Below are 17,429 nucleotides of genomic sequence, written 5' to 3'. Positions count from 1 at the left end.
ACCAGATGCATTTATTTTCTGAATGCTGTAAAAAATCAAACTTGGGTATTTCATTACCAGGTTGGGATTTTAACCAAGTTAAATTTTGGTATATGTGTCATATTTTGCTGTAATATGACCTTTTAGCATCTTCTATACTATTTGAATAATAACAAAAAACAATAATAAGCTCTAACACACTGTGTGACATATTAAAGAACAACGTGTGCTTGAATCCATTATAAGTTGACGTGGAGTCCATTATTGCTGGCTAATTAAATTGAAAAAGAAACAAATTTTGATAAATCAAATATTAAATGTAATATTAATCATATACATTGCGAGTGGACGAGTCACGTGACTGATATGTAGTCTGTAGTAGAATTATAATGGCGAGCTGCAAACAGGTAGGCCCATTCTCCTTCCCAGAGTTCCTTGCGGTTTGATCACCGAAAGTATATCTGCCACCATCCAGGGTTACGCGCTATCCTGCGGTAACTGTTAAGTGGTACCTGCTCTGCCACCACTCACCGCCATTTTGTGGTGATACACCACAAGACTTCTAATACGCCAATTATTTGGTATTTTTGTTATTAGAGGGATCTAATGTTGATTTATTCCTACTAACATGTTTTAAAATATTTTATTGATAGCTGATAATTATTTTTTGCAAGTGCACTGAAAACGGTGAAATAGTCATAATTTACAAAAGAAAATAATTCCTTTGCGTAATAACCGTTACTAAGGTGTTAGCCGGTTCATCAAACTGACCGTCCTGTCTATTGCCAGGAGAAGAATTACAAACTAACGAAAGCACTTCGTATTATTGACGACTAAATCGTGCTACTGCCACACCGTTTGTGTTACAAAAAGAAAAAAAGAAGCTTATAACTTTGAAAACAGCCAGAATCGGCAAAAAACGCGTACACATCCGTCGGGTTTAAAAATCGAACACTTGCATGACGATGTTTTGGTGAGCGTCTTGGGAAAAAAAGTACCACTGTGACGTATCGACCAATCAACGACGGGCATAAGATCGCGTGGTGGCAGAGATAAAATATTTACTGTAAAATGACTAATTTTCACTGGGTTTAAATTTCACTGATTTACCATTTCAGGCATATTCAGTGGGTTTTAAATTCACGGTTTCGTCATTTAGATAATGTGTTCTATGCTAAATTTTACATATTCACTGTGTTTTAATTTAGCGCATTTTTCCAGTCAGCGAAATAAGCTAAATTAAAACCCAGTGAATAATTACCCCCTTTACAGTATTTGGAGAAATAGAACTGGAAGATTGAGGTAGGCCGTTCTAGCTCCCAGTGTTTTCAAAGCGTCACGGTAGATGTTATTTTCAACTATCCAGTCTGCATATTGCTTATTTCCAAGCCCCTTAGTTCGTTAACCACAATAACACGAGCGGGCGACCATCAACAACGGCACCAGTCGCGGAATTCAGAAGTGCACGTACTGGATGGAATACCGCGATCGAACGCGCTTTAGCCACAGTCACTTGGGGGCTGAAAATCAATAAATACCAATTTTTTTAAAAAAAAAATCATCCGCTATACACTAGTAAATCGACACCCTGTCGGTTTCAAATGTCGATTTCTTACCTTAAAATGCGAAACAAAAAGTGCAGAGGGGGTCAGGTGTTATGTTAATAACCATTGTTCATAATCGCTAACTTGGTTTTATTCAAAACTGTACAAATCGCGAGTTTTCTGGTGATATCCGACAATTTCATGATCGAAAATGACAAGCAGCCAGAATCAAGGGGGATTCGCACAGAGTTCTGGGTAAATCAAGTGCGCATACTCATTTTCAGCCAATCAGGCGTGCCGTAACAGCGAGTATTTCCTTGGTCTGTGTCTAGTTGCAGTTTATTGGATTCCTATATAATAAATGAAGATGACATCATAACATTCAATGATACTGATAATAATACAATATACTATAAGAGACATTCCGATTAATATAGCAAATGTAGTATTGTTTGAGAAAAATGAATATTAATTATCTTTTTAATTAATTATGTAATTATGATGACGACATTGGCCATTTCAGGCCAGAATTATTTACACCAAAACATTAAACAGTATTTTATGCGCCTTGTTTGAGAACTTTTAGAATCAAATTTTCCATGCAAAGAAAAGATATATATACCGGTAACTGATAAAGAATATTCACTAGAACAATTTAAAGCAGGTAGACACTTCCACAATCTTTTTAATTTTTCCATTTAAATATAAGAGCTTTTTCCAAACATTTTGACGAACTTATTTCCCTCTTCAATGTTATTAACCACACTTTCCCCATTATAGCCCTGTCCGATACCTGGTTACAAAATAACTTTAATTGTTCTTATTATACTGCTCCAGCATACCAACTTATTACCTCTAATCGTCAACATTCCCAAGATGGCGGTGTAGCCTTGTTTTTACATAACTCATTATCATTTACTCGCTTCAATCATTTACAAATCACCCATTGTGAATCTATCTTTGTTGAAACAACCCTTGATAAAAAGAATATTATAATTGCACTCATTTATCGGAAACCCAACACTCTTCTTCAGGAATTCATTGATAGTTTCGACCAGGTTTTTAACTATTTTCCCACAGCAAATAAGAAATGTATCATTCTGGGTGATCTCAACATTGATATCACTTTGGACGGCCCCCTTAGAAACTCTGCATATGTTATACTTTTAAACAGCTATAATGTTTCCCAATTGATTAATGCCCCAACTAGAGTTACTCAAAATACTAGTACGGCCATTGATCACGTGTTCACCAACATCACCGACTATTATGTTGAGTGTGGTACTTTGCATGCTGATATTAGTGACCACCTCCCTATATTTTCTATTTAAAAAAAAATTCTCACAACCTAAGTAAAAACATTTTACAATTGTGATTTCTCTTCATATAGTCCAAATCTATTTATTTCTGATTTAAATTTTATTTTGTTGGCAGCAGTTTATGATTGTAATGATCCCAATCAGGCCATCAAAATACTCTACAAATTGTTTTCTAATGTATCATCCAAGCATGATCCAGTTAAAATATGTCGTTGTAAATGTTACCTTTTTCGAAAACCTTGGCTATCCAGAAGCTTCGTTTTCGCGACAAAAACAAAAAAATAAACTATGCACACAAATATAAAAAAAATCACCCAACAATGCAGAAATCAGAAATAAATCTTCTGACAAAGCTCCTAAAAAAACAAAACGAGATTATTATGTTACAAGATTCTAATCTACCGTTGGCAATACTAATAAAACCTAGTAAATTATCAATAGTATATTAAAATAATAGTCCTACATTTACTAAGCAATTAAATTGCAATGAGGATGGTATAGTGAAGATATAGACAATGCCACTAAGTGATTTTTTCATCAATATCGGCCCTAATCTTGCTTCCCAAATCCAATATTCAAAAACATTTTACCTTTCCTCTGAGAGTCTCTACAATTTATTTTTCTTTCACCCTGTCAATGAAATTAACATGTTAAAAATTGCAAATCTTGACCCAAACAAAACAATGGACCCAGATCAAATACATCCCAGGTTAATTTTTAACGCAGTCTATAATATTTGTAGTCTTTTAGCTTACATAATTAATCTATCCCTCACCAAAGACCTCTTCCTAGATACACTTAAAGTAGCCCAATTTATAAAAAAATGGTTCCATCTTTAAGTCAGTAATTCGACAACTTGCCGATAGAGGGCGTTTCCAAAGTAACCTATCTGGGAGTCAACATTAATCTTTCAATGTCATGGAATTCACACATTAACAAAATTACTAACACCGCCAGTTGCAAGGTTGGCATCATCTCACATATCAGACACCATGTCCCAAGGTATATTCTTGTTCTCTTATATAATACCCTAATTCTTCCTCATTAACATACTGCATTGAAATTTGCGGTAACACTTATTCGACTTTTCTTGAACCATTCTTGCGCCTACAAAAGAATTTAGTCCGTCTCATTACTTTTTCAGATTTTTGCACGCAAACTTAAAATTCATGACATCTACCAACTTTGTAAATTTCACTCTTGTTTGATCATTTTCAACTTTGCATACTCTCTTAGCGATTATTTTGTCAGCCCTTCACACAATTACCCTACTTAACTATCTTTTTGTGGTAATCTTTACAACTAATCTAACATTTCTCAGCATAATCTGAAATTTGCTTCTGTAAAACACTGAAATTCATTAAATTCATTAATTAAAAAATCTTGCATATGAAAAACACGAGTTTAAATCAAAATTAAGAGTTTATTCTTTCAAACCAATTTATTTATTTATTTCTGATAATATGTGTGTGTATTATATTGTTAATACATATTTCTTTAATATACTTCATTGAAATCATGTATTTTATCAAGTCACGGTCACAGACTAGACTAGCTCCTCAGAGTTATTTCTGTGACCAACACCAGAAAATTTGCTATCTTTATTTGTTTCTCTTTAGGTGCGCCCTGTTTGAGGGCGTGCATCACCTTTGTCAAAGGTGAAACTAACATGTGGTATTTTGTTTAATACTTGGCGGCTGTGTACCTGTGGGATTATTCTGTGTGTATTTGGATGTTCTAATCTTGGTGTTTTTCCAGTGATTTCTCTAGGTGCAATTCAAATACAGTAGTTGTGTCTTGTGAGTTTTGCAAGATTTTTATCTGGCCAACATGCCTTTTTTCATGGCATACTGATTTCCCATTTTAGAGCCATGATTTAAACTTTGCTTATCATTTTCATATAGCAATCTCCTCATATGTTAACACTCTTTTAGTAACCGTGGTTAACATATGTCTATAAAGTTTCAATTAGTGGTATGATCCCTTTAGATAGAGTACATTAGTGTGGCTGCCGCCCCCTAGTGGCAAATTTAAATACTTCTTTCTTAGAATGTGAGGAGAGTCGTGTAAAACAAACAAACACAATGGTTTCACCTTCTTAGGTGTAGTGCCATTTCGCATTCAGAATTGTTCCTTTGGATTTGTATTGACAGTTATATTTACTCTGTGTTGCGTATTGGCTACTTTCCCTCATTAGCAATTTGGTCTTTGCATGTGACTCGCATGTAAGTTATTTATATCATTATGGAAGGAAAGCTGTTTTCGTCATGTTACTTTGAATTTCGAATTATTTCGATAAACCCAAAGATTTACTCGTCGCCGACAAGGCAAATATGTATTCATATGTATCCGTTACACTTATACTTTTGTTGCTTTTTTGTTTCTGTCACTGTTATTATCATTTCAAGCATATCTTTAATATGTAGCAGGCAATGCCTGGCGATGGATTTTATTGATTTACTAAAAATAGAACTGACGTAACTAAAAAACACCGAAGCGCGTGATCTTCTGAAGTTTAGTAAGTTGAGCGGGATTCAAGGAGGAGCCACGCAGGATTCACGTGTCGCCGCTGGTGAAAATGTTTAACTATTTTCCGTCCGTCCCAAGAAAACGATTGCCTTATCATTGAACAAAATTATGAAGACGTTCGCTTCACATATTTTTTGAAACATTAAACAAAATGGCGGCGCCCATTGACCGTAAATGTACCGTTTTCAAAATCTTAGGATACATAGATTTCTTCCATACTATTTTATATGAATCCATGTTATCTATAGAACTCGCAACCTTATTTTTATCTGACGTTGTTTTCTAGCTATGCCGGAAAAAAGAAAACTAAAACATGCTACTAACAGTCTGATAAGTTGCACATATTCTCCATAGGTTTCAGACTTTGGGTTATCTGTGTGGCATGAGTATTCAAAGAAAGTATCAAGACATTCCAGAGTATCAAATACGCCCGATATAGACGGTACAGTGACTCATATAGCCCCAGAATGTCTTGAGGATATTAACAGAAAACCAGATAATAAATATGATGTATACAGGTATTTACACGTGTATTTTCACTCCCGTTTTGATTAATAACATTTAATTGTTTCGCTAACAAATTAGCAATATTGATATCAGCGTACCATAACAAACTATTACAGTTGAACCTTCAATATTGCTATTTTGTGTACAAAACAATGAGCTATATTGCAATGCTGCTGGCTGGGTCGTGTTTTTTTGTTCAAATTACAAGTTTTTACAATGTTTAAAATTTGTAGTGTCCTGTTCAATTTATTCGAATTCTTCAACATATGTTGTAAAATATTCCACCAATTGGAGTTAACAGTTACTGCATTCGTCATCTTTTTTTTATAATTTTTTCCCCATTGAGTCTGTGGCACACTCACCCAGGGTAGGGGTCGACCCTTTGATGTTCAGCCTAAGGCCACACTGATTTAATTTTATGGATGACATCCTCTGGAGACCCCAAAACTAATGCGAGAGGGCGAAAAAAAAATCCTGCAAAAAAAAAAAATCCTGCTGAAACCACAGGACTACGGAGCTGCTATTACGAATTGAACCACAGAACACAATGTATCAAAAAACAACGAGAAGTCTTTATTTGTAGGAGCCACATGTTGATATACACATCTCGTACTGTATTACTGTCACAGGTATAACCATTTCAGACAAGCTCTAGTACATGTAGTCATGATGAAGTACCTTCAGTCAAAAACACTGCATTCAAGGTACACCATGAACATCATTTTCAGTACAAGTCAAGGCGGGAATGTACACAGGCATCACTACTTTATGACAATAACTAACAAAACATTGCAATGATACAGAAATTTCCTTGCTTGCTCCTCTCTACACAGTAGGGGTTAGCTTTAACCAATCTCTCGTATAGCTGTGTAAACGTCACATCTCCCTGGCCGCGTACCAGTGTACAACAATCCTTCAGTTTTTTCTCTGAACTTTTATGCTCACGTATTCTCGGCAACGGCAACACAATACGCATTTCCAGAAGATCATTTACGACAAAATTGGCACGTTTTTAGATAGTCCAAAAAGAGTTTTACGACAAGCCGGCGGTTTGCGACAATGTGAGTCGGCAAGTTCCGGAAAGAAAACCGATCTGTGGAGACTCGTTGTCGGAGATTTTTTTTTTTGAGAACAGGCGAAAACTAATGCGCGCGTGGATGTCATCCATAAAATTAAGTCGGTGTGGCCTAAGGTAGGATTTGAACTTGGGTCTACCGATCATGAGTCTGATGGAACAACCACTATGCTAGTAGTGACTGGCTGCATTCGTCAGTTACACAAGACGAAACCTGACTGATATATTGTTTCACCCCAAATACCTAAAATCCTCACATGCAATGCAGTTTGTCCTGAACACAACTAGCCAAGAAAGTATGCAGTGTTTGACATTCCCTTGAACACAGTTGTAATAGGTGTCTAAACTATGGATTGTGTGTCTAAAATGACAGGTAGGCAAGACTCCTGTAAAACGCATACCCCTGTTGTACATAGCTGATATAGTTTAAATTAATAAGCTATTCTTCCAAAAGGCACACTACAAAAATGTGGAAAGTATCGCTTGTTATTGTATTCCATTATTGTTTGTTAGAACATAATGCTTTCTTTGATTTTTTTAGTTTCGGTATCACATTATGGGAGATTGTCACGAAGAAATACCCATTTGAGCGTGAGTATGAAATGTTATTGAAAATTGTAACATGTATGCTGATTTCTGATTGTGAAATTGTTAAACAAGTGTTTTAAATTAAAATGCACTGAAGACCATTGACATAAGATCGTTTATTAGATATTTTTACTAAAATTCACACAATTTCAGTCCATCAAATATTTTACATGATAGTGCAAAGACCCCAGCTAGTGTAGCTCTTTAAATACTCACATAGCCTATCTTTAAGATTTAAGCCTATTTCAAGCTGATAACGTGCAGTCTCTAAGCTTATTCAAATTGTATACAGCGGTAATGTATTGTTTCACAAATATGCAAGTTGTTCTGTGATTCTTTCCTAGATGGCCGACTGGCAAGTAGTTCGGACGCATTCCGAAAACAGGGACTTATCGATTGATCTCTGACAAGTGTTAGTGTTTGCAGGCGCACATTCAAACTTCACACATATATCATACATAATATTATACATATGAACATAAATTTGTTCCACAACCACTACATTTCTGGCATTCGGGAACCGGATCTTGGTGTTTTAGGGAATTATTTCGTTCAAAATTGGTAATGCATTAGACATTATGGGTCCCTGACCCATTTTGTTTCTCAGATAGAATTCAAAATGGCTGACTGGCGGTCATTTTGTTTTAATTAATGCTGTTCTAAAGCAATATCTCTCAATAGGTATCATGCCACTGATCAACCAATGGCTGCTCGTGGCCAATTTAAATACTTAGCAAGAACCAATGAATTTTTTTTAAATATTTTGTTTCTCAGGTGCTCCCTGTTTGAAGGCGTGATCACCTGGGTCAAAGGTGAGACCAACATGTGGTCTTTTGTTTTCTACTTAGCGACTGTGTACCTGTGAGTTTATTCTGTGTGTATTTTCATGTTCTAATCGTGGTGTTTTTTCAGTGATTTCTCTAGGTGCAATCCAAATGCAGTAGGTGTGTTTTGTTTACCTGAGATATGCAAGAGTTTGAGCTGGCAAACATGTTAGTTTTTTTCAAGTGGTTGATTACTGGCATGTTGATTTCCCATTTTTGAGCCATGTTTTAAACTTTGCATAGATCTGATAATTATGAGGTTGTATGTTGAAGCACACATTTCATGAGATCAGCTCCATTTATTTGGCAGGTGTAGTGCAAAGTAACTGGGAATCTTTTTTTATTTTTATTTTACCACTTTTCTTGCTTTGTATTCAACTATTTAGACACAATGGAGTAATTTTTTATCCAGAAATGTCATATTTTGCTATGCGTTTCACCCATTTCTGTCAATCTCTTATATCTTGGTTGAAGATTTTGAAAATTTGTAATTTGGTATATTTTTGCACTAATCTTATTAATTTGGTTTAGGTTGGGCTGTAGTCTGTAAATATAAATGTTTTTATAAAACTGGTCCAAAAATGTCATTCATTCATCAATGAATTATTCATATCACCACTAATTTCAATGTCTCTAGGAATTCTGAGAAAAATGTTTAACCCCATTTTATGGTTTTTTTGTCTTATTTTCACATTTTGGCAGACAATCTTAACAATTTGTCATTACTAATGCACCCTATTCAAAGTGTAATGAGGTCAAACTCCCAAATATTCAAATAAATTCCCAAAATTGTGTTGTGTATCTTGTCACTGACAAGAGATTTGCATACTGTCAGTATATTAGCCAAGTATTACAACTCTTTCAATTTCACAATTATTGCTCTTTTCCCAGAATTTTTGTGATCAGTTTGCTAATTAGTCCCATCTTGTGTTTATTATTGAACAGTGCTTGTACCCCCCAATTAATCAGAAATTCTATTGATTTAAATATAATTTGATCAGGAATGTGTAATATGAATATTCTATATCTAGACCCTTTTCTGGTTGGTATATTTTTATTTTTATTTATTTCTAAATCATAAAATTGTTTCTTTGAACTACTTTTTTCACATAAGATTTGATTAAGCTTTTTATGTAGAGCAATATTCATGTGTGGCCATGGTAAATCAAACCACTGTTGTGTTTTGATATATCCAACGTTACCCGTCACAGGTCTCCGGCCTAAATGCAGATATCGTGGAATTGTTTTTTGTTTTTATTTAATTGGAGAAATAATAGACTGATGAATCGAGACTTTTGATTCAGTAGATTTTTTTTATATTTATAGTGATAAACTGCCTTTCATAGTCATAATTCTATGTATTATTTCTAGAAATTAATTAAAATTACTAATCATGCAAAATGTTGGTCTGTACTTGTATGTGGTGAATGAGGACATTATACTTTACAGTACTGCATCTAATAATCAGGCTTATATTCATTGCCTACCATCTAATTTGGTGTTATGCTGAGTGTGTATGTTGCCAATTTCTACAAATAATTTGTCTGGGTATAGGGTGCCACCAAGTGGTAGATTTTGATAAATCACTTCCAGGGTTCAAATTTTGGGGATTTTTTTTGCATGGGAAATCACTCGTCTAATGATATTGCGTCATATATAAGATCAACAAGAACTTTATGAAACCTTCTCATTTCTCATGCCACTAATCAACCAATTTAAATGCCTAGCGAGAACCAATGACATTTTTGAATATTTTTTTTCTCAGGTGCTCTGTTTGAGGGCGTGATCATTTGGGTCAAAGGTGAGACCAACATGTGGTCTTTTGTTTACTACTTAGCGACTGTGTACCTGTGAGTTTATTCTGTGTGTATTTGGATGTTCTAATCTTGCGGTTTTTCCAGTGATTTCTCTAGGTGCAATCCAAATGCAGTAGGTGTGTTTTGTTTACCTGAGATTTGCAACAGTTTGAGCTGGCAAACATATTAGTTTTTTTCACGTGGTTGATTACTGGCATGTTGATTTCCCATTTTTGAGCCATGTTTTCAACTTTGTTCATCATGTTTTTATAGCAATCTCCTCATATGTTAACATTGTTGTCTATGGAAATTCAATTAGTGGTATGAGTTCAATATGGGCTAGTACTTGTTTGACGATCAGAATGTCTGAATGTGTACACTGATAATTGTGTGCTGCCATGCACATCAATGAAAATTTAAAATGGCTGACTGGTAGTCATTTTGATTGGAATAATTAAGCAATTTGCTATTATCTCAGTTCAAAAATACAATTATATCAAATCTTGATATACACACAATTGTGTTCTACACATACCGTAAAAACCCGCAAATAAGCGCCACCCTCAATTAAGAGCCACTCAGTGAAAATTTGTTACATTTGACCCTCCATTAAGAGCCACCAAGAGTTGAGTGGTTTTGTCAATAAGAACCCTGAAATAAGCGCCAGCCGCCAGGTTGTTTACAATCAGGCAGACACCGAGCTTGTCGTGCCTCACTTCCACCCTGCATTGTTTATTGCCCCATAGAAGGTGTGAGACAAATAAAGATTATCCCCATAACTTGCCTGATGTCCTGTGTAATTGAGAACGGAAGAATGATAGACGAAAGAAATGAACTGAGAGCGTGAATGTGACTGTCAACTTGTCCATTTTATATTTCTGACACACAATCGACCAATTCACAAACTATTCATAGTAACTACTAGTATGTTTTTTGCCGAAACACCGAAGGATCACGTTGAGATATTCCATGGAGCTAAAAAAAGATTTTTTTTTAGCTCCATGGATATTCATTGTCAATGTTGTCTTTATAACCAAGTAAAGAACGTCACGATTTTAGAACGCCTTTATCGGAAAATCGGAGGTATCGAAAATACATTCTCACAGACGGACCGGAACAGGAAGTCAGCAGAAAACAAAAGATTTTTTCCTTAGCGTGGGGGAAAACAGAGGTGTTAATCCGGTCCTGGCAACGTTTGAGGGATCGTGACGTAGCTCCGAACAGGGAGCTGTAATGCTCCGACTGTGAGAATGTAATGATTACGCAGTCCACTCTCGCTGATCGTGATTTTGGGTTATTTTTTGCATTTCATTTGAGACGTTCGTTTTGGGGTGATTCGAGACAAAATGTTCAGGGAAGTAACAAAATAACTGGCATTAGTTTGGAGAGAACTCTCTTGCCGAAAATAATCAAAATTGAAGTCGAATGGATTAGTTCCACAAACTTGCGCGATCAACTTGTCTTACAGCAAAGTGAAGTCTACGTGACCCGCTGACCCAAATATTTAAATTAGCTATTTGTGAGAATTGAAAATAATCTGAACTTGTACCAATCAGAAAATGCCTTGTAACAGGCCTGGGCTTTCGTGAATGATTTCGTCTCTCCGATTGGTCACAGGAAATTATTTTTAATACATGTAATTGTTACTATCTCGGTATCGTTTCGTATTTGGTTATATAGGGGTGGGGCTATAGTTTGACCCCGTTTGCGTGGCGTGGCCTGTGAAGTACGTGAATATCATTAACATATCATTATAAGCTGGCTCGATTATGAAACAGGAAATATAAACCAAAGCTGTACTGTCAGACGTCTAGCGCAATTAAAACAATGCCCAAGTACCCAAGCTGTAAAAATCTATAGAAAAACGTGTTTTTATTTATTGTTTTTGCCATAAATACAAGTGATTGGGCATCATTTTCTTCATTCGTTCCATGCTTGCTTTGCAAGTATGTCTTCTCCTGTCGCTGCTGGTCAGATCAATTCTATCCGAAACTATTTTATATCGTCACCAAATCAACCACAACGCCAGCCACAGCCACCCAAGTTATTCCCAGTTTTCAAGAAAAAAGTTTGCCGTACCAAACTTGGTAAACAATTGTACAACGGAGGTACAAGTGATTCGAGTGTAGGGTCAGACACTGAAAGTGCTACCAAATCCGACTTCAGGCATTGCTACACATTATCGATGAAACGTCGAATCGTCGTATTTATTTGACATTTGTTATTCCCATAACAGTATTTTTACAGAATAAATTAATTGCAATGATACATCATTAATAATTACTTGTCTATTTTGGTTGTGTGTGTGTTTGCCTATCCCCTTCCCTATTTCACAATGAACAAGTTTGATGACCCTGGTTTAAGAGCCACTGGCTACAAAGTTGTCAACATGTTACCTCAAATAAGCACCACCCAGAAATGAAAGTGTTACAAAGTGGCTCTTATTTGAGGGTTTTTACGGTAGATCCACTTCAGTTGATTATATAGTAGTATTATGAATATAATTTATAATCTGTGTTAATTCTCAATTATGTCATGCATTGATTAAGCTGCTATCCACCATTCATATTCAATTGTTTCTAATTAATCTGTTGATTTGTTTGAAATACATGCAAATTGATTGTGTAGACCAATATTTAATAGTATTTTGAAATTAATTTGTGCATATCAACCATCTAATTAGATTGCTAATTAACTGTTTTTCATCTTGTTAGTTAGGAACATTTATGACTTTCATTCATTCCATGCGTTCGTCTATCTGCGCGTTCCAACCTGTATCCTGGATATGGATATAGGAAATTCACATTATAATTTCATGCTGACATTATACGAATAAATGGTGAATATTTTTTTATCAAATGCTGCTCCAGAGCCCTATCACTAATATGTTTTGGCCAGTCTGATATTTGAATGTTAAAAATTTAGCAAAATTAAGGATTTCTCCCATTTTGACAACTTTCAAATAATTAGAACGGGACTGTCAAATGAATGCCAGTACCTTTAAAAGTGCTTATAATTTTTTTCAAAAACATGCATTGAAATAAACCTAAACATTGTACTTTAACTTCAATAATAAATTTATTTTCTGAATGCATTTTTGTTGTCAATACTTGTGGAAAATGTTGGTAGTCACATACAGTATTCTGATTCTACTTGGTGAAAGGACCCTAATAAAGCCCATTTTGTGAACAAAATCTTAGAAGCCAATAAATTTGGACTTTGTTCAAATTTTGTTTATCTGTTGCTAATTAACTAACCTCAATGCACATAGTTTTGTTTTCCTTTGCACCTGTATTCATTTTGCATCATATTCAAGAAGGTCAAATGGCTCCCTTAATGTAATACATGAACAGCTATTATTCAAACATGTTTTTTTCCAGATTAGATTAACAATGGCGGAATGACAGAAATATTTTATTTTAACAAATATAATAGCCAAGTTTATCACATAGCATGACAGATTACAGTAAAACTATAAAATGTATTTGTTTCAAGTTGTGTTTCAAAATGGCTGACACATTTTAGTGTTCTTCAATATATATCAACAGTAACTGTAATGATTTATTGGCTTGCCTGTAAAGAAGTGAAAGGAAAGTCATAGCAGTGGCAAAATGTTGGTCGTCCGGTGGCGTCGTCATCGTAAAGGTTATTTTGGATACGATACCTCCAGTAATATTCAGTTGATCTCTATCAAACTTATAGCTGATATTTAGTTGGTCTGTATAGATTGATCTATAGATTGATCTAACAAAAATTGTATTATTTTTTAAGTGTGTATACTGTCTATTGGGGGACCTGAAGAGTGTAGTTATTAGGGCCTTTGGCATGCTAGTTGAAGATCGGATGTTCCAATCCCATGCTAGGAACTTTTTTTTTCTTTATTTCATTTTTTTATTCTTTTTTTGACTCCCGTGTGCGAAGCACAAAAGGGAGTCTTTGCAGTTACCCTGTCTGTATGTCTGTCTGTATGTATGTATGTATGTCACTTTTTTTTCCCACCGTTATCTCAAGAAGCACTGATCAAATTTTGGTGAAACTTGGTAAATAGATACTCTGGGATAATGCGCAGAGTTGATTAGGTTTTGGTAAAAAATTATGAATATTAATTACCTAATTTGCATGATAATTAACTGATTTTAAGCTGTTCCACTGATATCTGAAGAACCATTAATTGGATTTTGATGAAATTTGGCACATGGATGCTCTGAACTAGTGCGCAGGTGTGAATAGTTTTGGGTAAAAATCTATGAATATTAATTACCTAATTTGCATGATAATTAACTGATTTTAAGCTGTTCCACTGATTTTTGAAGAACCACTCATTGGATTTCAATGAAACTTGGCACATGGATGCTCTGAACTAATGCGCAGATTTGATTAGTTTTGGGTAAAAATCTGTTAATATTATTAATTACCTAATTTACATAATGATTAATCAATTTTCGTTTTTTCCACTGATATCTCAAGTACTAATCATAATATTTCAATAAAACTTGGTACATAGGTGTCATATGACACTGCACAGACCTGATAGTTTTTAGGGTAATATCAGTAGATATTAAGTACCTAATTTGCATAATTAATTAATTTTCAGCTTTTGATATTTCGAGTAGTAATGATCACGTTTCAATGAAACTTGGTACATAGTTACTTGAGGACTGTGCAGAGACCTAATTAGTTTTTGGGTAAAATATGTGTGCATATTAATTACCTTATTAGCATAATTATTTAATTTTCAGCTTTTCACCTGATATCTCAAGTACTAATCATCACATTTCAATGAGACTTGCGACATTTTTTCTAGGACTATGCAGAGACCTGATTAATTTTGGGATAAATAATTGTACCTATTAATTACCTAATTTGCATAATTAGTTAATTTTTTGCTGTTCTATGGCTGTTGCACTGATGTCTAAAAACCACTCATTAAATTTCAATGAAACTTTTAAAGAGTACCCATCACATTTCAATGAACTTCAGACCATGCAGCATATTAGTTTTTGGTAAATATTTATGCTTCTTAATCACCTAATTAACACAATTAATTAATACTGATATCTCATGTATTGATCATCGCATTTGAATAAAACTTGGTACATAAATGCTCTAGTACAATAGGCAGCCTGATTAATTTTAGGTTAAAATCTGTTCATATTAATTCTCTAATTAGCATAATAATTAATAATTATTATATAAATATAATTATTTTTTTGGTTCTAATCACATTTCAATGAAACTTGGTACATTGTGCAGACCTTTAGTTTTACACTTAAATCTGTTCATATTAGTTACCTTATTTGCATAATTAGTTTTCAGCTATTCCATCAATATCTCAAGTATAAGTAATTTTGAATTAATTTTTAATGTGTCTCCAAAACACTCGGCACACGGGAGTTCTTTCTAAGCTTTCTTTGATTTTATTTGTTTTGTCTATTACCAGCATTTTTTTCGATAATCATAATATGTTGAACATTATCAATAGAGGGCGCCCTATAACTTCTTGTTCAATGTTTAATAAATGAAATGTTCTATTTCTAACATGTTTAATGAATTTAATAGCAAATGTCTACTTGGACTATTCACTGACAGTGGTCAGTGTTAATTAGGGCTAAACCATTCCGCAAAATAGGGATGGATGTGCAGTCATCTAATCACGTTGACTGGCAAATATTGTTGAAGTTCGTGGTGAATAAATTAACATTAGTGTTGTTTTTTTTGTGAATACAAGGGTCAAGTAATTCAACAAGAATTAACAGCATAGATAACTTCAACACTTTTGTAGCCCATCTCTTCATCTTATGTGATCTGCCCCACATATGTAATGACATGCCCACTCTATGCTATGATCTGCCCACCCTTACATATACAGAGAAAGCTAGTTTGGAATTAACCTGTACATAATATTCACTTAATTTGCATACTAATTAATTACTTTCAACAATGAAAATAGTATGGATTGAAACTTAGTACATGATTACTGTTTGTGTAGAGCAATAATTAATAACTAATTTACATAATTAATTCTTGCATGTTCACCGTAAACTGTAGATCAATGTCTGATAACTGTTACTAATTAATCTTGGCATATCAAAGTGAATTTCATGTTTGTCTTTGCGAGTTATACTTTGTACATGCCTACACCAATCACACATGTACACAACCTCAAACTATGAATGAAAAAAACAAAAAAACAATAGTTTTAGTGGAAATTCTTCGATTACATTATTATTTTAGTTGACTCAGTAATCTTGACTTCATGTGAAATAATTATTTATGTTGTATATTATTTATAATTATTTTCTTTAATATACAGTTGTAAATTCTGCCGTAATTATATCGGCAGTTACAAGAAACCAACGACCAGATGAGAAAGAAATTCCAGTTGAATGTCCTTTGATTCTGAAAAGCATGATGGAAGAGTGTTGGAATGGAAACCCGTACAAAAGACCAACATTTCAAGGTAGAAGCGATATGAATTCATTTTAACGAATAGATCATTCAAGAACATATATTAACTGTCTGAAATCACAATGGTCATCTAATTATTTCAAAAACCCGGTTAAGGGTTCTGTGTTTTCATGTGCAAGGAATGTTTTAAAAAAAAAAAAAATGTTGGCTAAATTTTGTTAGCAGTTGGATTAATGTTGTCCCAATGGAATGTTTTGTTTTGAAAAAAAAAATTCCTGACTTGTAAGATTCTGAAAACTTGTTTCTCAACTTGTCTCTTTATTTAGTTTCAAATCGTATTCATCATGGCGGCCCCATATAGTAAATATCGATAAATTAATCGCATTTATTTTTTAGCTCCGCTGTCGACTTTGTCGAGCGGAGCTTATCATACGAGTTATTGTCCGTCGTCGTCCATCGTCGTCGTCCGTCGTCCGTTGTCCGTGTCAATGTTTTACTTTTTCGACTTTTTCATAAAAACTACAAGCCTGAATGCTTTGATACTTGGTGTATATGTACCTTGGGTAGACCTCTCTCAGATTTGTTCATTTTGTAATGATATATTTAATTCTCTAATTTTGGTGAATATTTTTGTATTTTTTGGTAAAAAGTGATATTTTCGACTTCTTGTTGAAAAACCGCAAGTCCAATTGCTTTGATATTACATATATAGGTACTACATGTGGACCTCTCTCAGATTTGTTCATTTCATGATGATATCTTTAATTCTCTAATTTTGATGAATATTTTTGTAATTCTTGGTAAAAAGTGATATTTTCGACTTCTTGTTGAAAGTCCAATTGCTTTGATATATTATACAT

General features: G+C 34.3%; 1 protein-coding gene across 1 annotated transcript in view; it reads left to right on the top strand.

Annotated features, from left to right (window-relative positions):
- The first annotated feature begins 7,420 nt into the window (after window positions 1–7,420).
- The window catches only part of LOC102809148 (uncharacterized), a 230,846-nt gene continuing 220,837 nt past the window's right edge, over window positions 7,421–17,429 (top strand). Inside the window, exons 1-2 of the mRNA XM_085492918.1 lie at window positions 7,421–7,544; window positions 16,475–16,621. Of these exons, the coding sequence (XP_085349044.1) occupies window positions 7,421–7,544; window positions 16,475–16,621 (271 nt within the window). The remainder of the gene's footprint in view (window positions 7,545–16,474; window positions 16,622–17,429) is intronic.

The sequence above is a fragment of the Saccoglossus kowalevskii genome, chromosome 18 (genome assembly GCF_978046115.1).
Source record: "Saccoglossus kowalevskii chromosome 18, keSacKowa6.1, whole genome shotgun sequence".
Classification (NCBI taxonomy): Eukaryota; Metazoa; Hemichordata; class Enteropneusta; family Harrimaniidae; genus Saccoglossus; species Saccoglossus kowalevskii.
Note: the sequence above shows the minus strand (reverse complement) of the source record. Positions and strands in the feature narration are given on the sequence as shown.